Source organism: Paramormyrops kingsleyae, chromosome 25, assembly GCF_048594095.1.
Source record: "Paramormyrops kingsleyae isolate MSU_618 chromosome 25, PKINGS_0.4, whole genome shotgun sequence".
Classification (NCBI taxonomy): Eukaryota; Metazoa; Chordata; class Actinopteri; order Osteoglossiformes; family Mormyridae; genus Paramormyrops; species Paramormyrops kingsleyae.
The window spans coordinates 22,545,957-22,573,591 of NC_132821.1; the positions used below are offsets into that span (position 1 = coordinate 22,545,957).

General features: G+C 49.0%; 1 protein-coding gene across 6 annotated transcripts in view; it reads right to left on the reverse strand.

Annotated features, from left to right (window-relative positions):
• The window catches only part of ctnna2 (catenin (cadherin-associated protein), alpha 2), a 239,838-nt gene extending 223,798 nt beyond the window's left edge, over positions 1-16,040 (reverse strand). The window contains exon 1 of one of the 6 annotated variants that reach the window (XM_023799332.2): positions 15,865-16,040. Coding sequence is in view for 1 of the 6 variants with exons in the window: in XM_023799331.2 (XP_023655099.1) it covers positions 9,547-9,675 (129 nt within the window). In the remaining 5 variants the exon portion in view is untranslated. Of the gene's footprint in view, positions 1-4,524; positions 4,845-9,546; positions 9,708-9,760; positions 9,863-14,887; positions 15,013-15,112; positions 15,245-15,864 lie in introns of those variants that run through there. The other 5 variants (XM_023799334.2, XM_023799335.2, XM_072707025.1 and 2 more) reach the window with 5 other exon arrangements.
• Between the last annotated feature and the right edge of the window lie 11,595 nt (positions 16,041-27,635).

Below are 27,635 nucleotides of genomic sequence, written 5' to 3' on the forward strand. Positions count from 1 at the left end.
AGAGAGAGAGAGGGACATTTGCCTGAAGAATGACAAACGGGTGTTTGTTTCGCTGCAAAAAGCAATCTCTTATTTTAATGTTTCCAGGGGTCTTAAGAGAGGAGATTCATGCTCCATAAAGACCGGAGAAGAGGTATTAGGAAACATTAAACTTAATGGATGGCATTAAAGGAGTCGTTTTATAGCTCCACTGCTTGATAATTGACAGGCCTGCTTTTTTGCCTCGCGGCGACGTGAACACAAGAGGCATGCGGAACGCGGTAACACACCGACAGCACGTCACCAGCGCATGCCAAAGCAAAGGTTCCCAGACCTCTGTCTGTGGACAAGACCTGACTGCCGGTTAATGTGTGACCCAGACCAGAGAGGCACCGGGGGTAGGGGGAGGCTAGGCTGGGTGGGTACGGGTGAAGTAGCAGAAGCGCTGATCCAATTCACGCCATCCCTCGTCCTTCCAGCCAGTTGTGGTGTTTTTTTCCACCACAAAAATCTTGTATATGCTTCAGGCCACCAACACTCTCTACACTGGGGGGGCAAAGTGATTTTTTTTTAAGTGGAGCCCCAGAAACAACACCCCCATCTCTGCTGACAGCCCGTGCTAATTTGACAACAAAAACCAGGCACCGGTTAGACGGCTCTGCACTTGGGTATCCCTCAGTCGTAAGACCCCCCTGACCAGCTCTGACCAACGAGAGTCACGTGGGTGTCACCCACAGCATGGTACTCCTCGATAGAACACTGTGACCTGTCTGAGCGGAGCCGGCACTGCCGTGTCACCGGCACGAAGGGGCTTGCCGGACCTGACCCAGAGCGACCTGACACAGCTCGTCCTCTCCCAACAGCCACTTTCCGCTTATCCAAAATCTTGTCTCCTTACCCGGGCGGTGGAACGGCGCTCCGTTTTCACACGACGACGCGCGTGAGGGGAATAAATTGGAGAGCAAGATTTGTTTGAACGCGGATGACGCACGGCAGTCCATACGGAGGTGCGGATCTCAGCGTGAGTCTGACAGAGGACAGGATATAGAACAAATCACCGCGCCGGCGTTGGACTCGCAACACCGAGGCGTGTTACTCAAACACTGCAGACATTAATCCCACATTTGCTGGGCTGCTGAAGACCTGAGCTGCTTGAGAGAAGGCCTTCTGTGGCACGTCGTATTTCCGTTTGATAAACAGCCATTTTTCTCAATGGAATGCTCGGAATTTTAATGGCAGTCCTCATAACCAGCTGTGCACCCACAGAAATCAGAAAATACAGGATTGCACCAGCTGTGCACCAGGTCAAAGGTGTCACTCACTTCCTGTCTGGGCCTCACAGGTCACTTCCACCTGAACCAGAAGAGGGCGCTAGCTGCAAAAGCCCTGTACAACTGACGCAGGATGCTGATCCGATGATAATCCCGTCCTAAACACCCGTCGTAAAAGGAAAAATTGACAGCTACTGACAATGTTGGAGAGGTGGGCGGGACGAGTGGCAGTAATTTGCTGGAAGCTTCTCATCCTCGCAGCGGAAAAGCACATTGTGAGAGAAGACAAAAGAAAAACAAGCCAAAGACGACGTTTACTGGCTGAGAGCGAATCTTACTAGAAGAAAATGACATTTTAAGCATTCCAATGCGCAGTCACAATCATAACATTACTGCGGGTACATTCAGATATTATTATTTCAGCTTCCTTTCAAAAAATATAACATTTAAAATTAATCTCAGTTTCCAAACCAGTTTTGACATCGTCAGCGTTCAGGAGGAAATCCCACATTCCCGAGATTCCTGACAGCATGTGTGTCTGTCTACGTGGGGAGGAGGTCTGCGGTCGCCATGGCAACCCACCTCTCTGGTGTAGAGAGGCTCGAGGGCCACAAAGCCCCAGATGGGTCCTGACGTCCACAGACTGCACCCTCGGGGCAGGAAGTGAGAAGCCCGGACAGGAAATTGCGGACCATGTGACCCAATACCATACTGATGCACAATAAAGTCATCGCCGGACCAACAGCGGGAACTGAAACCCTCTGGCTGTACCTCTGGCTCTGGCTGTTAAGGCGGTATGAGGATGTTTTGGGCGGCTTGCTCGTCCTTAAGCACAGACGACCTTTCCACGGGCGATGGATTTCCGCATTACAGACCGTCGCATTTTTTACACGCCTGTTCGGAATTTTCCCCGTACCGCCGGTGTCCAGTCCGCCGCTCCCCGCCTCAGCCTCGAGCAGGAAGCAGAGCCACACAGGAATGAACCTGTCCGCCGCATGCTTGCCCCCCCCCCCCGGCGAGGAGCTGTGTCTCTCTTATCTGAGCCGTCCGGCTGCTGCCTGTCCGGTTCTGCTCCACATCCGTGGCCCATTCGGTGCTGGCAGCAGTTATTGTTTACTTTTCTTTTATCACCTATCCACACACAGATTGGTTTCGATCCGCCGGGCAAGTCGCTCCGTCACCCGTCTGTAGGAACTGCTGGCAGAATCGCCGGCGTTTACCGAAACCGCGAGTCCGCCGTCCTTTGTGCGAGACCTCCCACACTTGTTTGTTTTAGGATTTTCGGCCTGCGGGGAGCGGGAGCGGAACCCGTGACTGCAGAAGCCACGAGGCGACGGCGTGGCGTCTCAGGGATGGCAACTGCACACTCGCGGATCGCTGATGTGCGTCAGTCATGATCAGATAAAGCAGAGGCCTTATCGTGCTCTGATGGTCACTAATATAATAATAACACAATGTTACAGGACAGAGGAAGCCGCTGGGTTGAAACAGAAGCTGGGCTGAAGAGAGAGGACCAAGGCCAGGCATGATGGAACACTGCCGACAGAGATGACAGAAGATGGATCTCATCCAAAGCTCCCCTTTGTCAGCGGCTCTGTGACCCCACCCCACCCCGCATCTTCTGCTACCCAGCTACCTGCTAGCCACCATCTGAAGTGACTTTTTCAGTCAGACCCCAGAAACAACAAACCCACCCTTAGCCGATTAGAACCCCAGAACACAATCTGACAAAACCGCTGCATCCTCGTTATGTTTGTCAGTGACCTCGCATGTCCGTCGGGTTGTAAGCAAAACCTACGTCTGCCGGATCAAACGTCAGCCCGAATGACATTCGGAGACCAGGCAGACTCTCCCGACACCCTGACTCATAAGGCAGACGTGCAGGCGAGCGCGTGAACCAAGCCGGCGGGATTTAGCCGCCCCCTCTGTCACTGGGCCGCCTTATCGCAGACAGTGCAGCGGCGAGGTGGGTTATCCTGAGCAAGGACGGGCTCCCGACGCCCAACGCCCACGGCTAATTTACTTCATGAAACTTTAACCAGGGAGCGTAACGCACAGAGGAGTGCAGAGATGGGAGGAGAGGTGGGGTCCCAGCAGACCCCAAACAGGCTTAAGAGCTCGGCAGTAAAAACAGACAGGATTAGCGAAAAGAAAAAAAAAAAACACGTTTTTTAAAGGTCTAATTTCGGGACCCGTAACAGCACAAAATTCCAACACCTTAGATCAGACTGAAAAGGCAAATTCAAGCTCATTTAAAGCACTGTCACAATGGGCGAAGTGAGATGGGCGGGATTAACATGTCGGCCAATTACTGCCTACTTTAAACCCACAGCAGCCAATGGGTGTTGGGATTAACGACCCTGTGACTGACAGCTGTCCAGTAATCCCACCCACCATGGGTATCTTCATAGTTTTTTCCCCCCCAAACACTTTCCCATGCACAAGCGAATAACCTGCCGCAAGCTCCCTCTATATAAGAGGACTGTCCATCCCCACCCCATCACCCCCCCCCCCCTTGTTATCTTGGATCCCACCTTCTTAGGGGGGAGGCAGGGGGGGTTAGAGACAGCCTGAAAAAGAAAAAAGAAACAAAAAGCCACCCGCATCACAACAACAGGCAGAGGTCGCCACAGACAAGCGCAGATGAGACAGCAGATTAGCGTCTGCGGTGCACCGTGCTTTTAGCGCCTCCCCGCCATGTTATTTGCCCTACAGACCCCCCACCTTTTATCGCAGCAGACTGGCACTGGGACCCGCTGGCCCACCCCGAGGGCCAAATCACTTCTCTCTCTCTCTCTCTCTCTCTATGCCGGAGCTCCTCAACCATCCGGAAGCAAACTCGCCAAAAGAACATAGTGGAAAAGGCTGCAGCACGGGATACTGTGTGTGGGGCCATGGGGGGTCTTTCATAGGCGTTTTAAACACCACTGTTATTTTCCTGCCCCCCCCCCCTTTTTTTTTTCCAGAACACACGCAGCATGGAAAATTACCAACTGAGGCTTTGAATGGAAGAGGAACGGTTGAGCAGGGGCCGGGGCGCCCCCGCAAACACGAACGTGTGGACGCTGATATTTTTCACTCCGGTCCATTTTACAGTCGACAGCAGAAGAGCTACAGCTACTCAGCTTTACACTGATGCCACCATCAGGCCCTTAACCTATAAAGCATCACTGCTCTGTTCAGAAAGAGTCGAGAGGTGAGTGACTGTGGAGGCCCCGTGTGCGAGTTTAGCTGTGGATGATAGCATGTTGTGCTAACAAATTTTCACACTTACTGTGGTAGCGTCTGTAGCTGGAAAATAATGAGCGACTTGAGGCTCATCTGTTTAACTCTTCTCTCCTTCCCATGCAGTGACTCTCCAAGATAGTCCTCCTCCTGGACTTTGATTCCGTCAGCCTTTGATTCTCCCAGGTATTGTCAATTCAGTTCAATTTATTTATATAGCACATTTTCACAACAGTACATTATTTCAAGGCGCTTTACATTATCCCCACCCAAAGATCCCCGATAGTAAGGCAGATGCGATAGTGTAAAGGACAAACTCCCTGGTAAGAAGAGTCCGTTCCCTTGACCTTGATTTTGGTGGGCTTAGACTCTCCCACGCAGTGACTCCCCTGGGTAGTGTCCTTTCCTCGGACCTAGACTCTCCCAAGTGACTCTCCCAGGCATAGTCCTGGACCTTTTCTCCGTTAAGCTTCGACTCTCTGAAGCAGCGACTCCCCCAGATAGCGTCCTTTCCTCAGACCTTGACTCTCCCAAGCAGTGACTCTCCCAGGCATAGTCCTGGACCTTTACTCCGTTAAGCTTCGACTCTCTGAAGCAGCGACTCCCCCAGATAGCGTGCTTTCCTCAGACCTTGACTCTCCCAAGCAGTGACTCTCCCAGGCATAGTCCTGGACCTTTACTCCGTTAAGCTTCGACTCTCTGAAGCAGCGACTCCCCCAGTCAGTGTCCTTTCCTCAGACCTAGACTCGGCCAAGCAGTGACTCTCCCAGGCATAGTCCTGGACCTTTACTCCGTTAAGCTTCGACTCTCTGAAGCAGCGACTCCCCCAGATAGCGTCCTCTCCCCGGACCTCGACTCTCCCAAACAGTGACTCTCTCTCAGCAGGCGGTCTCTCCCCAAGTACCCCCCTCTGCTAACAGCGCCTAACACCCAGTCCTGTTTGCACATCCCTCCCGCTCCCCAATCTCAGCTCCTCGTAAGCTGTGACACGCCAAAATGAGGCCCCGACCCCGGAGCCCGGGGGAGGAAGGAGGCAGAGATAAGGTTGAGCGAGCCAGAGGAAAGGCCTCATTCCCCGTCAGACCCTCCATTTCCTGCGGAGATTAACCTTTGGCGGCACCGATTCTGTCGTCCACCTGGGAACTCATGAAGTTAAATAGGCCTTTTCTCCTACCACTAATCTTCCGTGCGAGTTCACGGAGACGAAACAAATTCCCACCCAGTGCACCGACTGCAAATAAGGGTCGGCGTTCGTTCCGGTGTTTTCCCCAAAGCCCTGAGCCGCTCAAACCCCAAGCCAGCTGCCCCCATCTCTGCCCCCAGTCCAGGCGGGCGCCAACAGCGGGCCCAGCCATTAGCGGCCCAATTATCCACACCTGCCACAAGCCGCTGGCAAACCCACCGGCAATATGCTTCCCGAATGGAAACCCAGAGAAGGTTCTGTCTGGCTTCTGTTGCTGGCTTTTTGCCTTCACCACCAGGGGGCGCTAAGTGAAGTTGAAGGAGTGTTGGTGCGTCCTGTTCATCAGCTCGTTTGTGTGTCAATGCGTTAAAAATCCCCCCCCCGAGGTCTCTCTCCTGACCAACACAATTTACTACCCACATGGGCCTCATCCAAAAGAGAAAACCCTGATGTGTCTGATGCTGCTGCCCCCCCCCCACCAGCCGCCCCCCCCCATTGCATTCATCTCCCGGCTCCTACAGCTCCGTTGATTTATCACCCTCCCAAAGTAACGGGAACAGGCCGAGGTACCCAGCGGGGTGACGATATCACCTCGCCATTGGATGTGCCACATGCCGTGCTGCAGGGTGGGACACAGGTGCGGGGAGGGGGGGGGCAGCACGGGGGTTCCTTGCGTTTATCTTGTTGTCATGCTACATCGCTTTGCCTGGATAGCTGTTTGCGGCACGCGGCACACGACCCTCTCCGTCGCACACACATTTACCTCGCCTCGGATCCCTAAGTGCCAGGCCACCTGCTGTCCGCGCCGTGAAACATATAAACTAGCAGGCTCAGATATCAAACACTACAAACGGACTCCAAGCAAAGGCCGGATCTGCAGAAAACCAGGCGAATGCTGCCTGACGGTATAAAGTCCAGCGGGGGGGGCGGGGTGGACACACCTCAGGACTCGCCCTCGGGGACGACCTGAATGTCTGATCGGCCCTGCGGCTGATTTTCGAATCCACAGGCGGTTAGAGGCCGACCCTGAGGCGCCACCGCAAATCAGGCACTACGCAGGTCAGTCCCCTCCATCCCGGCTCTTAAGCTTCCGCTCGGGAATAATCGGCGGGCTGACAGAGATGCAAACAGGGCCGCCTTGCCGTGTGGGCTTGCAGGCCTCCCAGACCATTAACAATGAGCTTCTTTGTTTTCGTGCACAATTAGACCACAGCTACAGCCCTACGAACACGTAAGACAAAGGCTCCTAACACCATCCTCAGACAAGGCGGCCTGGAAGGATAATCAGTTAACTGGAGATTAACGAGCACCATGGTTACGCCTGCTCATTGGCCGGCTCTTAGGCGCCGTGACGCATCCCCCGACTGACATTTCGAAACATTGTCAAGTCATGCAGTTATTTAGCCTGACAATCTGATTTCGCCATCTTCTTCCCCCTGAAGAACATCGCTCACATACCCGTTAAGCTCTGAGGGTTAACGCAGCAGGTTTACGGAGATTAACTGGGTACACAGATTGAGGTTAATGCCCTCAACAGGATACAGAAATGGAAAACAGGGTCACAAACGGGCCCCGCGATGCGCCGTTCCACAACAACCTCCTGACTGCTCCTTCTGTTGCTCCTGATCTCCACAGTCCCTCCAGACCTAGCTAGCGTGGAAGGAACCATCTCACTCCTCGATCACACTGAAAGGCAGGGGTGGGCAATCTGATCCGCAAAGGGCCGGTGCGTATGCAGGTTTCTGGGATAACCTTTAAGTCAGCTGTTCAAATCCAGGTGTGAGGACTCTTCAGCCAATCAGTCCTCCAATTAGCAATCTAATTAGGGAGCTGCAGCGAAAACCTGCATACACAGCGGCCCCTTCTGGATAAGATTGCCCACCTCTGGTGTAAGGAGTCACGCTACGTCCAGAAGGCACAGCTACTCCTCGTCACACTCCATTCGCACGAAAAGGACAGCAAGCTGTTTGTCAGCCGACCAGCAGGGGGTGCTAATGTGCCAATACCACCAAGAGGCCCCTGGCCAGATGGCACAGCGCCCACCCTGCTGTGTATATCCCAGTCACCTTCAGACAATCACCCAGCCTGCCAATGGGAGAGCCGCCTGCCTGATCAAGCACTAGGCCAGAAAGTGTCTAAGCTTGTCCATCACGTCACTGATAGGAGTGGCATGTATTTCAACCAATCACGTTCAACCTTACATGAATCCAAGGGAGGAGCCTACCCAACAAGTAGCCAATCCCATTAATGAGCAGGCAAACTAGAAATGATCTGACTCTAAGACTCTGACTGCCATTTCCGAAATCCCATTACAAAACGGAAAGGCAACGGCAATTAGAATAAAATTACATGCTGCCGCTGTTATATTTTGTCATTATATTTCCGTATAAAACGACCGCATTAACATTTTAATTAAATATTCCTCTGGGGGTGTCCTGCTACAGCCTACAGGAAACAGGTCACTGAAGCAGCAGCCCACTTCCTGTCGGTGTATTTTTACATCGCCTGGGGGGGCATTGGTGGGCTGAGGGGGCCAGAAAGGATCCTGGGTGAACTGTGCATCACCTGCACGAGGAAAGTGAACAAGAGATGGTGAGTGGTAGTGCAGTGATGCGGAAATTGTGACAGATACTGATATGTTTCTGTCTAAGATTACCGATAAAGATGCCGTTGAGGTTACTTTGTAAGATCCCGTGAATGTGTGCAGCAGTCACATCATATATCGCAGGCAGCGCCGACTTCGGAGACTGTAGACAGGTTCTAGGTGCTAAATGCGGCAACAAAACCTAACGAAAGGAAACGACTGATTGTCCAGTGCAACCATCTCCATTATTTTAGTGGTTGTGCGTTTAGCAACGGTGCTGTTAACTTTGACTATCGACTAAAGTCAAATAATTGGCCGGCAGTACAACCAAAATTAGCACATCGGCCCAAAATCGATGTCTTGATTTGTAACGAACATCGGAACGATACCGATTTCTTAGCCGATATATTGTGCATCTCCAATACAGGATGTACAGGCTTCTCCCAAGTTCTGGGCAAACATTAATAAGACACTAAGAGCGGCTATATTCCAATCTACGCTTTGACAGACGCATTTCCTGCACAGGGCCGGATGACATCAGCTTTACCGGCACGCTACTCACAATTTCACGAAACCTGACCCCCCCCTGGGGGCATCCCGCTGAAATGCAACAAAGCAGCGCGCATTTCCCAGAGAGAGACTCACGCTAAGTGCAACGTCCTACAGAGCTTAGCTGCAGGCTCCTTGGTTCCTTTATACAACCAAAGATGCCAACGGAACCGAAAGCAAGGCTCTCTTCGTATTAGAATTCATCAGACATCTACGCGCGAGGATGTTCCGGAAAAATCTAAGAACCGTCCCGACACGAGCGGTAAATCCGTCGGAACCTCGAGAGGGATGATTCCGTTTCTTTAAGGCAGGCGTTAAAGACTGCGCATCCGTGAAGCTGACAGGCAGGCTCAGGGAGCAGCTCGGTGACGGCAAGCATTTGGAAAACAAAAAAAAGATAACATTTCTAATGCCACAAACAAACGAGGACGGACGTCCAGCAGATAGAGGAACCGCGCGCAAACAATGATGCTTCCAGCCTACCAATAGCCGGCCTGTCGTTTTTAAGATTGGTCACGGGACGAATTCACAAGCTGTTTATAACCCCGGCGGAGGATGTTGCATGGAATCATTTCACGCTGCCATCTTAATGACAACATTTAAAGACAAAATCCCATTAAAGAAGGGTGTTTCAGGTAGTAAACACGACGCATAAAATTCCACGCGACAGGCAATGTGCAGCGCATCACTTTTTTGGGAAATAAAAGCACGTTTGTCATCGTAGGAAAAAGCAAATATCACAGTCCTATAATTACCGGCCGCCGAAAGAGCTTCACTTGCGTCTTGTAAGAACGAGACGCTCGGCAAGCCGTCCGGGAGGCTGGAACAGCAGAGCGACGTCTCCAGCGTCGACTCGTAGGAGGTCTCCAACATATGCTCACCATTCCACTTCTATTAATGGGCGACCTTCACCGCAAACGCCTGTTTACCTCGTCCAGGGAGCTAACTATTTCTGCGTGCCTTTGGTACCTTTTCTAGAAGTATCTTTCGTCTTCTTCTTATTTCACGAAGTAAACATAGCGCCGTACGCTCACCTCCGGCTTCCCTCAGCTTGGATCACGCTGCTCGTGGCTTTAGCGTTTACCGTCAGCAGCCAGCCAGCCCACATGGCACTGCAAGTGCCAATCAAGCACTAATTGACGTGTCTTCTGAAATTCGCCCGTACTCGAGACCCAGGGCCCGGGGAGGAGCTCGAATGGATCCACGTGCCTCAATCAGGGCAGTTTCAAACCGATATGCTGACATTTTGGCGCCTTTCTGCATGTCTGCGGCCTCATTACAGATGTAAGGCACTGATGTTGTGAATCCGGCAGTGAAATCCACCCGTCGCTATTTCGTCCCATTTCGTAAAAACGTCCCATTACATCGCAGCTCTGACAAGGCTGTCACCGCAGCTACAGGAACGGGAAACTAATGGCGGTATTTTCCCCCAGACCTCCGCCGTTTCCCGCGACGCCCGTGTCTCCGGTGGCGACGCCGGCAGCCCGTCGCTTCCCTTTCGGCTGGTGGAGCCCCCGCCTGCCACACTTTAAGCACGTCCGCAGCCGCTCGGAGAAGCTCCGGGCAACCGGCCCGCGTGGCGGAAGACTCCGGAGAGGCGCACCGCGCACAAGAGAGGGTAGAGGGAATGAGAGACGGGCACGGGGAGGCGGGGGGGCCCAATGCGGCACCCAGTGGAAGCGCCGGCGTGAACTCGCCTCGGAAAACACTGGAGGAAAAATAACCATAACAAGCAGTAAATACAAAAGTGACAGTAAATAGTGAAAAGGAGGTTACTTTGGGAAAACTGGCAATAATCAAAACACAGCCAAGAGGCAGGCGTGACCCCCATCGCAGTCACTGGAAAGGATGCTGGCTATGTTTGGGCTCCTCTCTGGTTATGGGGGGACGACCCGCCAGCAACAACGTGTTCTCAGATCTCCTCAGGGAGAAATCGATAAACGGAAAAGTCAAGACGGCCACAGGGGGGCGCCACTTGCCTCAGGGATCCAGTCGGAGGGGGTGCTCCCACCCTTTCGGGGGCAGAGCGGCCCCTGCAAAGCCACCAGGCCGCAAATCGCGGTTGCATGCCCCCTGGCCGCAGAAGAAAGCCGGCACCTTAATTGCGGTAATCCGCGCCGGTCTGAGCTCTGAAGCCGCCTCATGCGACGGCGAGCGCAGTACTTCACAGCGAGCCGCTAAACCGCGCCACGTTCAATCACACGCGCCGGCACCATGGTCGGCAGCTCTCACACCTTCCGCCAGCCTTGCCAAGACCCCACACGGGCCTGCCAGCAGGGGGCCCCGCTGGTCAGACGCCCATCAGCATTGATATGCTATGCAAGCTAAGAACACACTTTCCGGTTTTCACTGCAATCCCAAAACTGCAGGCCTTGCTTAACATTTATTTATTTTATGTATTTAGCAGCAATGACATAAAATTGAAAGAAGCCAATCGGGGTTAATGGCCCAACATTGACATCACTCGGCTGACCCTGGGATTTGAGCCAGCGACCTTCTGGTCACAGACACTAAACCACTGAGCCACGCCGCCCCCCACCTTAACTACATACATGAGTTCCATGTGCAGTAACACCGCACTCCAAATTAAAAGACTCCAAACCCAGCTGTGTCGGACCAGGATATTCGGTACATTTCCTGTCTGTTCTGGCTCAAGCCCAGAACTCCGGAAGAAACAGTGCAGTTACAGGAGCAGGAGTGACATTTTGGTAACGCCGCACTTTCGCACACGGCGCGCGGCACCCCCTGACAGACTTGCGTTAATAAGCAGCCGTTAGTCAGCATCCCTGGGGAAAGGCCCTACACCTCCCTCGGAGAATTTAAACCCTCCATCCTCATTCTCTATTTTCATTTATTTTGCTTATGAAGTTAAAAAAAAAAAATCCCTCCCCCTCATGTTCCTTACAAACATCAGAGCTGGAAATGAGATTCAGAGCACAAGTGCAGCGTCCATGAACTTCGTTAAAGGTCCGCTGTTTCCCTGGGGGGTCAGTGGGAGTCAGAACAGCTGTCCGTCCAGCTCTTGGGTCACATGACAGCCCCCCGCCCCCACCTGGTAGCAGCATGGGGTCCGCATGGGGTAGAGTGACAAGTCCTCACATCTACCGAGGTGACGGTGTGACACAGAAGGTGAAAATAAAGCCTGGAGTTTGTTTTTTTTTCCCCCCGCCCAGTTTGGTTTTGTCGGTTCCTACCGAAGCCCCAAGAGCAATAGAAAACACCGCCCACCAATCCTTACCACAAAAAAAAACCATTTTCCAAAGAATCCCATTAACAATTCAACCTTCAGTCTAGATCAATAATCTCTTTAGAGCTTTGAAATAAGAATTATCACAGCTGTTGTGCAGAATCTCATACAAATGTCCAGCAGCCGTGTTTCCAGGACGTCGTCTGGCTGAAAGCTATTTTAAAAAGGGTTTTAATCATTTTCCCTGTGGTGCTACCTGTGTAGCCTTTTCTAAACCTGAGACCTTAATCAATGAGCTTTCATGTTAATGATAACCTACATAAAGTGGTTATGTTTGACCCTCAGTGCGTTTATCTGGAATTAGACAGGCACCGGACACGGTTCAGTCTGAATTCATAACACAGCCTAAAACAACAGGACTGAAAGGCCAAGGTTGACTCATAATGACAGACATTAAGGGTGTTTGACAGGAGCTGTCTTCCTGTAACTCACCCGAATGGGCCTACCATCACCAGCCATTAACCAAACCCTAAAAGCCAACATCCAAGAGGAGATATTTAACCCAGAAAAAAACATCCCCCGCAACAGGACAGCCAAGGTTTTTCTGCATCTGGCATTAAAAGAAAGGCTGGTTTATTGATCAATGTGGTCCAGTACCACAACATGAACCAGAAGATCCTGCTGGGCAGTAAACTGATCTCAACCGGAAAGCCCAGGGTGTCTCTGATGTTCTGATCTTATCCATCATAGACTTCCTGACCCATCCTTACTGAAGTCTGGTACTATAAGCTCACTTTGAAATGAATTAATACAGGATTCTCAATTTAACTAGAGCTGCATTCTGGAAACACAGGTATGGATTACATTTAGCATTTTTTAAACAATTCCAATGACTACATTACATTTATTTAACAGACACTTTTATCCAAAACAACATACATTTTTTGAGACAGCAGCATCCATCCAAACCTTGGTTTGGGAGTTAAGGACCTTATTCAGGGGCCAAAGGTTGAAACCACTCTACCAACCTTGGAATTTGAACCAGCAACCTGCCTACCATAGGATTTGAACCAACAACCTGCCTACCATAGGATTTGAACCAACAACCTGCTGACGGTGGGATCTGAACCAGCAACCTTCTGATCACCGCTATGGTGTCCTCACCTGCTAAGCCACACAGACATTCTGAAAAAAAATGCATGATTCATATTATTCTGACTGTCGCTACATCATTTAAAGGAAAAATATCCTTGAGGGTATATGGTGTTATTTTGACATGAAGCACCAGCCATATTAAAATATGGAACAGGCAAAGGGACGCGCAGGCTATGGTCAAGCAGGCATCTGTGACAGCATTCCCCCTAAAGTAAAGGGAAACAGCACTGTGGGATCGGCACCAAGTGCTCACCGGCGCCCTCCCATCTGCCGCGGAGCACGTTTGGTCACTGCACCGTCAGCCGCTTCTCCTAAGACAGCACCTGGAGACTCAAAGGCGCCGTTTCTGTCGTCGGGAGCAATACACCCAACGAACGGCCCTTCATCTCGACACTGCCGTCAGCGGGCCGGAGAAACAGCCTCGATTCTGAGAGTGCCGGCCTTGCAGGAGATAACTTAATGGCTAGGAGACACTCCCTCGCGGACAGAAGGTTGCAGGGTCACGCTTTTCAGGACGCCCGTCATTCCGGCCTAGAGCAAGGTGCCGACTCTGACCTGTATCGGGGAAATACCCAGCTCTGTAAATCAGACTCAGCGGCAGTAAGACGGCATAAATAAAACAGGCCTCTAAGCATCAGAATAATTATTATTATTACTGCTATTTTTAAAACCACATTGCCCTGGTGCAGAAGAGTGAACACAGGGTTGTTTACTTCTTAAAGCAAGCGTGGGGCAGGGGGGTTAGTTACCCTCTTGATGTGACATTTAGGAGAGGCGGGGGGGGGGGGCAGAGCTCTGAGGAATCTCCATAGGAGCAACCAAGAGTCCAGGGAAGATAACCCCCCCACCACACACACACACACACACGCCAAATCCTAAATACGACTCCGCTGACCCCTGTGCCTCTACGGATTCCAGCCGCCCTCCAAAATAGATGTGAGACATCCCACATCAGTAAAGTCATTAGCTGCCCCATACTTTCCCAGTGAACTGGCAAGCGCCCCGCCTCTTTGCACGCTGGTGTGTGCCAGCACCGGACCTGCAGGACAGTACGGAGCCACGGAGCGAGAGACAGCTATTCAGGGCTACTCACACCCTGGGAGCACTACGCTCTGGAAAGAGCGCCTTTGCGTTATTAACGGAATTATAATTTCCCGTTAATCGTTTCATAAAACCATTACTGCTACAAAAAAAAAACGCGTTATAAACTGTGAGCGGTGAGCATTCAAACGCGAACACGTTTCTCTCTCCACTCGGATTTTAAGCGACTTTAAAATAACACTAATGCATTGGACAGAGAAAGCTGAAACACCCGAAGCGCTGTACCGTAGGCGATTCATATCGCACCTGCGTGATTTTAAACATCTAAACGCAATTTCCTTTTGCTTGTTGAAGGCAATCCGTAATCCGCGAGAGGATCCATTAGGCTCTGTGATAGAAGGAAATTATTCCAGTAGATTCACGCATGTGAATCTGTATATATAATGCTTATATACCTGTGTATAACGCACACACTTTATATTATATTATATTATATTATATTATATTATATTATATTATATATAAAGGGAATACCGTTTTTGGTACAGTACACACACAGACACACAAACGCATATTATATATACACACTATACCAAAAACTACATTAACTTTTACTATAATGTAAAGTGGTACAAAATATATACGTGAAAACTGTCATATGCATGCATGCAAAGGCCTACATAGTGTATTCTGAATGAGCAGAATTGACATGCCTGGATACAAGCGGACAATCTCCAAATGTAGAATTTTACAATATCTCCGGATGTTCGCTGATCGAGGTATGTCCCCCCAGCCGATCAGCCCGTCTGGGGCGGTTTTGTTCAAGCGCATCGTCTTTGTTTTCCCCCTTATCTTGCCCCCCCCACCCCCCAACCCCGTACTGCACCGAGGTGCCTGAGGGATCAAGCTGCAGCCCCAGAGGTAAAGCCCACGCTCACCCGGCCCCCTCCCTGGTACCGACGTGGTGCGGTCACTGTCACACCGAAAACTTTTAAGGCAGCCGCTCGTCCTCCTTGTCCCGTCTGTACCGGACGCACGTGCACCGGGACCTCCGCGCGCGCTAATAAGATGACTAAGTTCACTGATTGACGAACGCGTGGCCAACAAACTAGTCCCGGTGACTCGCACAGCGTGCACGGAGAAGTGACACAGAGAAGTGACACGGAGAGCTGCGCCGGGACACCATTAGCTACATTACAAATAGATGCAACCCGACACGCGTCCTGCTGCAATCATTCATACCGGGTACCGTGCACCGTGCAGCAACACTGGCTTAACAAAAACACTCAGCTGAGCCTTAAACGATGTTAACACCTCCGGTGAATCCGAAATGAAACATAACCGAACAGCACCAGCCCCGCGGCAGCTACGGCTGCTAGACAAAGAATAACGGGACACCATGCCCAACGAGCCGGCCGGGAGAGGGGAAGCGTCCCGTCGTGGCAGGGTCTCTCCAAAAAGAAAAAGGCATCAAATGCACGCAAAAAGCAATGCATCCGTGCATGCAGCCATTGTTGTGAGGTTTTCCGATTAGGGACTGTGACCACTCCGGCGGTCCGCTTTACACCTGCTACCGCGGCCGCCTGGGTAGCACCGGCTCCCAGCAAATCACATCCACGGCGAGCCGAGCAGCTTTAAGATGGATCCAGCGACCCGCTCGTGTCAATGCAGCTCCCACGGTCCGACTCACCTCGTCCGGCAGCTCTCCCGCTAAACAAAAGGGCTTTTTTTGGTGCTTGGCTTATCTGCCCCCCTCCTTGGACGCCGTCCTCTCTGCCGCTTTCTTCGGCGCTCAGCTCCGCCCGATCCGTCCGCGGCGCATCTGAATGAAGCCCCACACGCCTCCCGCTCGGTATCTAGGAAATGCTCTCCCACCCCCCACCCCCGGCCAAATAAAGACCCCTCCCACTAAAAGGCGACAGCGGCGGGGACAGGTGCTGAGCACGGAGCTGTCAAAAAGGGACGGGCGCCGCCGCAGGGCCGCGCATGCGCAGTGTGCCGCCATGCAGTCATCCCCAGATTATAAAAATGCCGCTTAATATTAACAAACAACTACTCTTTAACGTTGGAGAGCGAGCCAGGAAAGTTGTTTTTTTTCTTCTTTTTGTATATCCACCTTAATCGTTTCATCTCAACGTTGCAACAGAAAATACCTAGAATAATGAATATGTAAGAAATTACGGCTATAAATCCCTGATGATAAAAAATAAAAACAAAAGCGCCAAAACCCTAACATTGATTTGATAATATTTTTCCTACAATTAGTAGCTCGGTTATGGCGTGTGGGAAATTATTGTTACAGCGGCCACCGCGGTTTGCATTAGCAAAGCGCCAGACTCGTTATGCCAGTGACGAGTCGCGCGCGAAGGCGATGACAGGGACTCACTTAGTCAATTCAAAGCCACAAGAATATATTAAAAATCAGCAGCTGCCATTTTATGTACGAGCAGACTAAAAGTGCTGAACAGAGAGAAAGAAAAACTAGGCCTTATGGTGCAGATTCATATCACTTAAATAATGGGGAGAACTCGTAAAATTTGCTGTAAAAGACGCATAATTAACAGTGTGTCATTAATCTTAGCGTGCCACGATGGGAGCACTCTTTATGAAACTAACAACTTTTCTGCTGTAATTTATATTCTTAAGCAGTACATCTTCTAGCCTACCCAGTACAATAAGTGTTTAATCCGAATATCGTTAAACCAGAAATTCACATGCAACTGGATTTACTCAACCATATCTGGAAGCCTATATAATTTAGTGTCTTTAGTGCTAAAAAGAGTGTAACGTATCCTACTCTGATGTAAAATATACGGTACAGTTACATCGTCACATTGATCTCTCCGGTAGTAAAATGTGACATTTCTGAATTTATGGCTTAGGGATTGTGGTTAGATGAATGTCCAATAGGCCTAAACCAGCCCGTAATTTCTCTGTCATTTCTTCAAATTCATGTGTATATCCAGATAAATGTGTAGAAGCAGCTATTTCATTGGCAGATCTGTAAAATGTCACTTATTCGCGGTCATGATGGGAGACGCACATGGTGGCCAGTCAGGTTCCCCCAATAAGGGCCAGTTCTCTTCAAAACGTTCATACCGCTCAAAGGCACGAGGCAGACAGGTACTGTACTGGGGGCATCGGCAGCACTGAGGCAGCTTTTGAAATGCGCGTCAATCATTTCCTACTTTTTTTGCGGGGGGCACCTTCCCAAAGGGGATTATTTCAGTCTTCAAGGGCCCCGTCTTCACTTCAGAGGACCAACGTCCGGATGAGCCCCACAAAGCGACCTGAATGCTCCGCACTGACGCTTTGCGCGCGCAGGTTCACTGCTACATTTTCCGCTTTTATTCTAATCGGATTTAGGATATATCCATATGCGTCATAGCTGCATAATGCAACGTTTCTTAATGTTGCGGGACAGTTTTGCTTGTTTTTGATGTTTGTTCTTTACTTTATAAATGCTCACATTTTCGCTGATACGACACATTTTACTGCCTGATTTTAGTATGAGAATGACAGGTAGCCTAATTACCCCAAGCATATTGAGAATAGTTGTAAATTGGTAGTAGTGAGCGGTCAGTGTGCAGACGGTTCGGGTTATTCGGTTCCCTGCGGTTGGCTACCATTATGTGGCCAGCCAAGCAACGCTTCATGACACTTAAAATATAAATTAAGAAAGAAAAACTCACTCAGAGGCTGGGCGACCTGTCAGGCACAGCTGTCACATTATGGTGTCGCCGTGACACTGCAGCCCCGACATTATGCAGAAAATTCCCGGGGTTTAAAAGTTTTCCTAGCCAAAAAAATGTTGGAATAAGTCGTTGCATTGGCGCGATGTCGCGTTTGAAACAGACAGTGATATTTCAATTTCACAGCAGGGCTCTCAGCGGAACCTTCATCAGCAATCTAAGTGAAATCCGTTTATTTAAAACTCATCACTCTTCCTGAGTCATCACTGAAGGATCTAGCTTAATTTTTAGCTTGCCAAATTGGTCAGGGAGGCATGGTAGGTTCCAGATAATTTAAACACCGCAAGCCTAGGGCCAACAAAGCATTAGAAGAAACTGATAACCTCATGAGACTTGTAAACAGTTCATGTACTGGTGTTTGTGCATTCAAATAAAACAGATTCCTTGAAGCGACAGTGTATTGTATTGACACGGACTTTCTGTTTGTTTGCCTCTGCAAAGAATTAATGGCTGTTCAGCTAGGGGTGCTCATAATTCTAGTGACACCAGGGCCCTAACGTTAAAAAACTACCAGCCTATCTGATCAGAGCTGGGGGCTCGGTCGAATCTTACTTGCACAAAAATGTTCTGAGGGCAGAAGGAAACATGATTGGTTCAGAGAGATAACCAATCAGATTGTAGGGGAGGTGGGTCCAACCAACTAGAGGAAGCAGGACCAACCAATCAGTTATCTTGGTCCCGCCTCTCCTAGTACCTTGAACCCACCTCATCTACAAGCCGATTAGCTACTTCTTTGAACCAATCATTTTTCCTTCTGCCCTCGGGACGTTTTTGTGTAAGCAAAATGCCCAAGAGTGAGATGCCCGGAGATTATCAATGAGACACCTTCTGATTCTCACTACCTGTATATCGCAACATTTGTTTTGATTAAATGTGTATGCAGCTGTGAGTTGTTCACCACAGGTAAATTGTCTGCTGTCGAATTTAAGTGTTTTCCAGCTTTTGGGAAAGTTTTTAATTGGGGCTCTGCCAACCTAATTTTTAGCGCAGGATATCAGATTTCATGACTCGCTTACGTTTCACGGACCTCTGAGAAGTTATGCTTCTTGGAAAAACCGGACTAATAGTTTGATTTGGCACCAAATGGCAGTTGTAAGTTATTCCAAACTGTAGTTAGAATGTGTGTGACAAAGTAAATATTGCAAATAGCAAAAATCTCATCTGAAAGCAATGGACCAAGGTGGAATCTATCTCCCTCAAACTGAAGACCTGTGTAACTGAATAATAAAATTTCTGCTTGGTGTAATTTCTATGCTCCATTAATTTTGAGAGGTGCTTGTATAAACTTTTTTCCCAAACACTCCGCCATTATACATTGCATTTGATCGAAAACACTTTCAAATATCTATTTTGGGTGTTCATTTTTCGATGGGAAAAAAAGGTTGATTCAATTTAAATTTTAGGTTCCCACATCTTAGGAGATGGGCCGGGAGGAGCTGAGCTGAGTACGACATATTTGAGAAAACAGAAATTGAAATATATTTTAAATATAATATTCTCCTGATGAGTCCATCATGACACACAAGGGCATTTGCGACTGATCTCCTACACGAACAGTTTGTTTATTACATTGCCATCTCACAAACTGAGTCAAGGGATTATTGTATTTGGTTTTTTTTAGGGGGGGGGGCAGTTCTCACCTCAGTCAGGATTATCTCAGCCCCCCCACCGCCCAGGAGCCTTTGGTCTCCTCCAGTGGGCTACCTATCAGTCAGGTGGGTTCATGTTTTTTTATTAAAGTCATGCATATATAAACAGGAAGCTATTTGCGATGGTTTGTTTGTGGTGTGTATTTTGCCAGGGATATTTACAGCTACAGATTTGGTGGTAAAATTCAGCTAAAATATCATTTAGCATTTTTTTAAATCCAAGCAGTCTGCTATTTACTTGGATGTAGTGCGATCGGTGCCGTGGTTCTCTCTGTCACTGGGTGTAAAGGGGTTAACAGCAGAACCCAAACACAGATTTAAACCTCAGAACAATCATGTTCTCTTATTACCAGCCACCCTGCTGCCATAATTAATTCTCCTATATTTATCCTGTGTTGTCATAGCATTACTAAGCATGACGGAGTCCTTGTAGATGATGTAGATCTGATTACAGATCAACTATAACTGGCCGCTGCATCAGACACATCTGACAGAAGCCGACGGATCTCTCAGCCGCTGCACACAATCCGGCGTCTGCTGGTTCGAGGAGGTCAGTGGACATAGGTCCAGGGCCCCCACCCTGGGGCCCCCGGGCACCAAAAAAGGTAATCTTTTAGTGGACCGCTGGCACAGTTAGTGACAGAAGTCCCCTGATGGACCGGCACAAGTAAAGCATCTCGCGAGGAACAGAAACATACCCTGCATTAACCCATCAAACTCAAACACCATTTGAAATTCCCTTGATCCATTAAAGCCCTCTTACGTTTATTTCATTAGCATTTGCTTTTATCTTAAAATTGAGCAATCATCGTTAAAAAAAAAGGGGACATAAAACTGAGAAAGCAGACAGTCCCTAGAGCAATTGAGGGTTAAGGGTCTATGGTTCAGGGCCCTAACAGTGACATCACCCAGCCAATTCTAGGATTCGAACTGGCGACCATCCAATCATGAGGTCCCAATCCAGAGTGCTACACAACATCACCTTTAGTTATGTAAGCATGGTACAAACAGTATCAGGTTTTTAAATGATCGTCCTACATATTCGACGACTTGCGCGCCTTGCTTTATGACATCATAGGTCTGTGGGGACGTTCATCGGTTATGTACCAAAGAGCAGGCCCAGCACAGGCAGAAGGGAATTCGCTAACTTGCAGCTGAAACATCACAAACAGAAAATTACACTCCTCATGAGCTGAGGGCCGCAGGGATTGGAAGCCCCATTAGCAGCACTAATTCAGTTTGGGCCCCGTCTCTCTCTGCCACTCTCCTGGGTAATATAATGCTTGTCAAAGAAAAAGACAAACATGAAAAAGAGACTTAATTTGAAATATGAAAAAGCGCGCTGGATTGGAGGTGTCTGCTCAGATTATGAATTCCATTCAATCGCTTTCCGGTGACTCAAAATTAAAAACTCGTTAGCCCCGCACATTCTTTCAAATTCGGGAAAACACACAGCTTCCGTTATTACTTATAAAAGGCCTCCTGGGGTTCCTGCAAAGGGAAGCATCGAAAAACATGGCGATATTAATTGCACACCTTGGACAATGGGCATATTCCTCTCCCTTCTCTTCCCTTTTCATCGAGCAGTCAGAGCTTTGACCGCCAGTGGGTTGGTCACGCTCCACAAAAGTGGCCATATTCGCTGGAAAGTCACAAAAATCTCCAAAATTCCCGTGGTGATGAAAATTCCACCAAGCAGGCACATCAGGATGGGTTTTTTTGTGACGTTATGATTTCCATGTCACAGAGTCACTTTTGTGAGCTTCATATTTTACCATTTAGGCCAGAGTGAGGTGGCATTTGTGAGCTTGGGTCAATCAGGGTGACATAAATCAAACAATCTCAGGTGTGTAGCTGTGAGTTACTTAAATGATATAACACCATTTCACCGCTAAATGTCAGAAATCTACCAAGTAACTATACCAATATTCACTTTAACTGGGTCCACCCAGAGGCGGGTTTCATTTTTTTGGGGGTCCCATTGAAAAAGATCCTGCCCCTCACTAATGTAGTGACTGTTTGTGGCCAACAGAGGGCCCCCAAACAAGCAAGGGTTGTGTGGAGCAGGCGCGGAGGCAGAGGGTGGCCGGGGGGGGCCGTGGCCACCCCCCGCCGAACCCCGGCCACCCTATTGGCCCCCCCTGGTCTGACCACAGCCATCCATGCAACCACCCGCGCGACGCGGAACCTTTTTTGTACTGCCACAGCAATGCCGGACACTTTTGTGTGCGCACATCCTGGTACCGCCAGTGGAGTGGAGTTCTTTTACTGTCATTGAGTGGAGCGGATATATTTCTATGAGTGGAGTGGAGTGGAGCGGAGAGGAGTCCAATACCACTGGCGGGAATTTGAAAATGCGACGGAACAACAAATAATTACAGGTAATCTTGTTTAAACACTATTAATCTAATACAAAAGAAAAGATAGTAAAAGTATAAGCATTTTCTAACTTCTTTATGCCTCGGTGAATTCGTAATTAAACTGTTTAGTAAGCTACATGAGGCAAAAAAAGAGAAAAAAATAAAATTATGTCACATTTGTCATTCCAACTAAAGTCTGACTACTTTTTGAATAATTTGTTGATAGTTCTAATTTATGCCACCCCCAAAATGATCACATAATCATCCTGGCCACCCCACAGAAAATTTCCTGGCTCCGCCACTGGTGTGGAGGTAAATTATCTATTGAGTTTTGGGTAATTCTTCTGGCATCCTGCCTCTAGCCATCGGGTTCATTGCATCAAGATGGAGAAAATGACGCCTCATGAACCATTTGCTGTATTTTTTGACCCCACTAGATGGTGCTCTCTGTTCAAAAACGATTCCTTAAGCAAAAAGCATTGAATATGCAAGTGGGACACAGAAGACAGGCTAATCATTGGGAAAGGGAATGATGGTCAGCTGGCCTGAAGGCATCGCCACCCTCCCCAGATTAAATAATCCAGCGGGTCATGCAATAACAAATTCAGAATGGCAGCTGGGGGCTGCTAATTGGATTATAAATCCTGGACAACTGCACAGAAGAGCCCCCGAATTAATCTCCCGTTTGGAAGGGGATTTATCACACAATTTGGTCCTTCGGGGGGTGGATGGGAACTTATCACCGTTGGGTAATCAAGGACCAAAATGACCACTAGAGATAAACTTAAACAGTTTCTGATGATCGATAGTACGTAGCTTTAGTCCAGAATTCACTGGGCAAGTATTGCTTTCATTTTAATTTTCAATCTTAGATGAACTGTAGCTACCAAAGTAAGCAGATATATGTTGCAGAGCCTCAGGGCCGTCAAATTCCCCGAACCACGAGGCTGACTGCAAATGCCCCGTGATGGAAAACGCCAGTCTTTGTTTAGCGTTCAAGAATGGAAGTGTTACTGTTTTGCCGAGGACAGGATGGACATTTACCAGCAGACCTGCTTGAAGTCTGAAGGCTTCAGGAAGGAACGGTAAAGTGCACATTCAGCATCACGTTGCAGAATAACGCCTTTGAGGCGGTCGACTCCTCTCCTAGGAGCAGTCCAAGCACGCTCGCCGGCACGGCCAGCCATTGGGATTCATGCGCTGTCACAGTATAAAAGACCCTCGTAGGCAAAAATTGGTCACTCTGGGATTCTACTGAGCCTCAGAAGATGAATGATAAATTAAATAAGGCTCATGACTAAATGCAAAAAAAGAGAATCATTTAGGTTGTGTCAGCGTGAAATTTTGGAGGGAAAGAGGGAGCTTTACCTCTTGATCTTCAGGTCAGGCAGAGCGAGGGGCAGCCAGAGCTTGACCTCTGACCTTTCTCCTCATGCGGATAGACTGTGATTCGACCACAGTGTTGCCAATTTTCTGTTGACAAATCATATTTGTGGATGGCAAATTGGGGGGCGGAGTTATGTCAAAACATGATTGACATTTAGAACCAGAACCACGTGTTGTCAGTCACCTATCCATGTGGGCCATCTGTTCACCTGCTCTGTAGGATGTCAATAAAAAGTCAGCGTAGACATGAGCAAGCAACGCACGTTTCAGAAGGTGAGAGAATGAGGCGCAGAGAAGTCAGTGTGACAAACTGAAGCCAGCATCGTCCTGCAGAGCCCTTCTTAACAATGGATTAGATTATATTATCTGCCACCGAGCTCAATGCTGTAGATTGTCTCACCATAACAATGTGCTGAGGCTAGATTCAGAGGCGGTCTGAGGTGAGTGGGGGGGGCCATTTCTCTCCCCTGCAGCTCCATTTTCCCTGTCAGGAATGAATGTGAACCCCCCCCCAGCTGCCACCATTTTGCATTTTAAAGAGTAGAATCCTAGATGACTGCAGGGACTTTGGACACCTCAGTCTCATCTCCTTCTCCAAGGCCCGGGGTATCAATATTTCAGGAGCTCCCGTCTCTGCCTCAGCCTCAACAATCTGTCGGACTCAGAGCATCTGTGTTTAATTAACATCTGTATTTCAGGAGATAAGAAACAAAGCAAATCTGGTGATACCTGCCAGAGAACACGGAGAAGAGAATTCTACCTCGTCATTCCTGTTCTTTTTAAAGAAACGCAGATTTAGGTCATTGACATTCACCAGCATCAGTGAAATATTCGTATAGCAAGAGTCACGTCCATTTAACGTACTATTATTATTATTCACACTGACGACTGAACTACATGCTCAGTCGTCCTTCAATGGTACAAGATTAGCAGCTGAATCAGAGACTGAACTTGCAACCCCTGCAGTCATAACTTTAGAATAATGCATATTTATCCCAATCTGTGTTTTTTTTTGGATTAGATTTTCCATTCCTGGTTTTTCACTAACTTTGTCTGTTCATACGGAGCCTCATACAACAGCACAGATGCACCATGTGGACATGCAGTCCCCAACCGCTATGCCCCCTTGTGGCCATGTCATGCCTGTGCAGTCTGTCAAGTGCACAGTGGTTCCTAGAGTTAACGTCATCACCCCCCCCCTCCCCCCAGAATACCATCCTAAACCACATACATCAGTCTATGCACACACACATGCCTATCTCCAGGAATCAGTCCCCAGGAGTCACACAGTAAATGATTAATGTCACGCACTCACTTTGGAGCGGCAAGCAGGGGACATACATAATAAAATGGCACAGGCGGCCAATCTGTGTGCCCACTTGCTTTTTACAGAAAGGCATAGTCTCGGTACTAGCTCCACCCCCCAAGCCTGTCGACGCCCCTTTTTTTCAGGGTGAAGCAAAGGTGAACCTGTCATCATTCTTTGGAGTCGGGAAAACAAAAACGGCTTTGGAAAAACCGTCCCGCTCTCCTGCAGATCGGCACATTTGCCAGGGTGTCCGTATGGCATCTGACAACTAAGTAGGTCCAGGGATTCCTCGATCACGACACCACTCCTGCCTCTCCGTTCATGCGAGGGCCGACCGACGTCAGAATCCGGAATGGAAACAGGTAGCGTCTCCACAGAGAGGGGGCCGTGGATCATCCATGCACAGTGGTCCTCTCCCAGGACACTTTCAACTTCTGAAGAAAGCAGAGGCCTCCCAGTGAGCTCCTGTTTTTCGACAGCGCCATCTTGCCGGTCCCTCCCGGCTCCGGTGACTCAAACACAGCAGTGAATGCTTCAGGAATCTTTGAATTTCTGTTTTCCATCTCCTTAAAATGGCTCCTCTTCCCGTAGATGGAACACTAGCCTTTACCCAGCTGGTGTCAGTCTTCAAAACATAAATAAATAGATAAATAAATTTAAATGAAGTTTAACAAAAAGTAACAAACGGTCAATGACCGTTAATGCCGGTATAATAGATTACCAGGAATGGCTCGGCTTTTCCACCAGCGCCCTCTGCCATAGTTTCAGAATAAGTGATTCTTGTTTTTACTGTTATAAAGTGGCACATAAACACTTGATAGTTTTATAAATCTTCTAGATGTTTTATCATTCCTCCAACACAGCAGCAGACATTTATTACTGATTTAGTCGACCAAAACACTCCACCAGGGGGCGCCTCGCCCCACGCCTCCAGGGTCAGGGGTTCGACTTCTGTCCCTGATAACTGCGACTGGTATATAATGACATCATTAACACGGCACAGAAACGCAAACTGCCACTTAATTGATATTTTCCCTCCTAACGCGGCCAGGGCGTTGGTCCATCTTCACGTCTCCGTCGACACCGAGTTCTGCTCGCTTGTATCGCGGACAGTGGATCATAACAAGGATTCTGCAGAAAGGAAAATCCCACCTTTTTGCACAGATGGCACAGAATTCCCAGAGCAAAGGTACCATCTCTGTGTTTCTCTGCTCTTTAATGTGTCAGCATGTGTGGGTGTATTTTTGGAGGGCGGCTAACCCCTGCCAAACTACCCCCCTGCTCCCAAAAGAGGCCACCCTATCACTCCCGGCACTCTGACCCACATCTGGGAACCAGGTAGCAGGCGTTCGGGTACAGCGCTGCTCGTGTTTTTCCGTCATTCCCACCTCCTGTATCCGTAATTGCCGCTACTTCTGCTAACATTTTCCAGAAACCTCGCCATTCCCCTTAGCCCATCTGCTGATTTCCTGACCTCAGCACAACTCCGGATGGCTTTCAGAAGCGAGCTGAGCCCCTTAAATCCGATCCGTGACGATTCACCGCTGGTCGCAAGGACCGCAGGAGGGATGGCAGAGACCTCACGCTCTCTCCAGACCACTTCACGTGTCATTTCCTGTTAGCGTCGCAGACACCAATGAGATTACAGGATGGATGCCTGATTATGCCCTATTTCAGGGCAATCTTCTTCCTTCCACCCCAGTCTGACCTCGGATTTCAGAATTCCACCTGTGCCGAGTTCCATTACGCTATTTTGCATTTAGAAAAAAAAACCAAATACCTTCATCTTGTTATTATACTGCAAACAGTTATCACCTTTAATTCAAGGATGCAGTTTTCCCAGGAAAATGTCTTCATGAAGAGAAACAAATAACCACTCGTTCCGTCACCCATTTCCCACACTACATCAAGAGAAAAGAAACAAATTCTGAGGTAAATAGTGGGAAATAAAGAATCAATCAGTGGGAAGCTACGAAAGTCCTTGGTGTCTGAAGGTTGTGAAGACCTGCATGCATCTCCAGTGAAGCAGTGCTTCGGAAGCATCCATTCGCTCCCCTTCTCCACACTGCACCTGCAGAAGTACACCCTTCCTGCTGGTCTTTACATCTCCTGTGGTTCATAGCTGGCAAGTGGTCAAGTTCCATCCATTTGGACTCAGTATGTTGTTGATTCAAGTCCATCAACGGGGCTGAACCATTCCAGTCAACTGCACAAGTGGGTAGAATAGGATAACAGGTTTCCTAGACTTGTTAGGCTAGAGCAGTGGGACTCATTTGAGCCCCACCCCCACCTTGCCCTGGTCTAATTTTAACCAGTTCTTTACCATCCCCCCCAAACACACACACACACACACAATAACCTGCCCATTGTTTTTTTAGTTCCCAGCATGAACATACCTAACATCCAACACCTTTTCCAATAAAAGCTTATGGGAGAACTGGACTCAGCACAGGCCTGTCCAGTAAGCGCCTCACATCCTGAAGTATTATTACCTCTGCCGACGCAGTCAGAGAGGAAATCTCATTTGGGGCGCGGCACAGAGTCATTTACAGTGGCCCACATGACCGCCGCGATACGGGCAGACGCCGGAGCTTACGGAATCGCCCGTCCGCCGTGCGTATAGCAGCCCTTCCAGCGATAAAGCCAGAAGGTGAATATGGCGAGATCCACAGGGAGTACGGGCTAACAGAGACAGGCTTGGGCGGTAGGGCTGGCGGGGTCCCATCCACAGCCATGCTTAATAGCACAAAATCACAACCCCCCACCTCAAAACATGTCCAGCCTCCCACCTGCAACATGTAACATGCGTGACCTCATTACACGACCTCCCAATGCTGACCTCGGGGAGTAAGACATGATGTCATCAATGTGAGACATCCCCAGGCCTGAAAACCAGATAAAACATCTGCTAACAGCCCATCATGTCTGACCACCGGGGGGCGTGGTGGGTATCTGATTCACACTAACACGCCAGGTTCACTAAATGCCTGCTGAAGTTTCCGTCG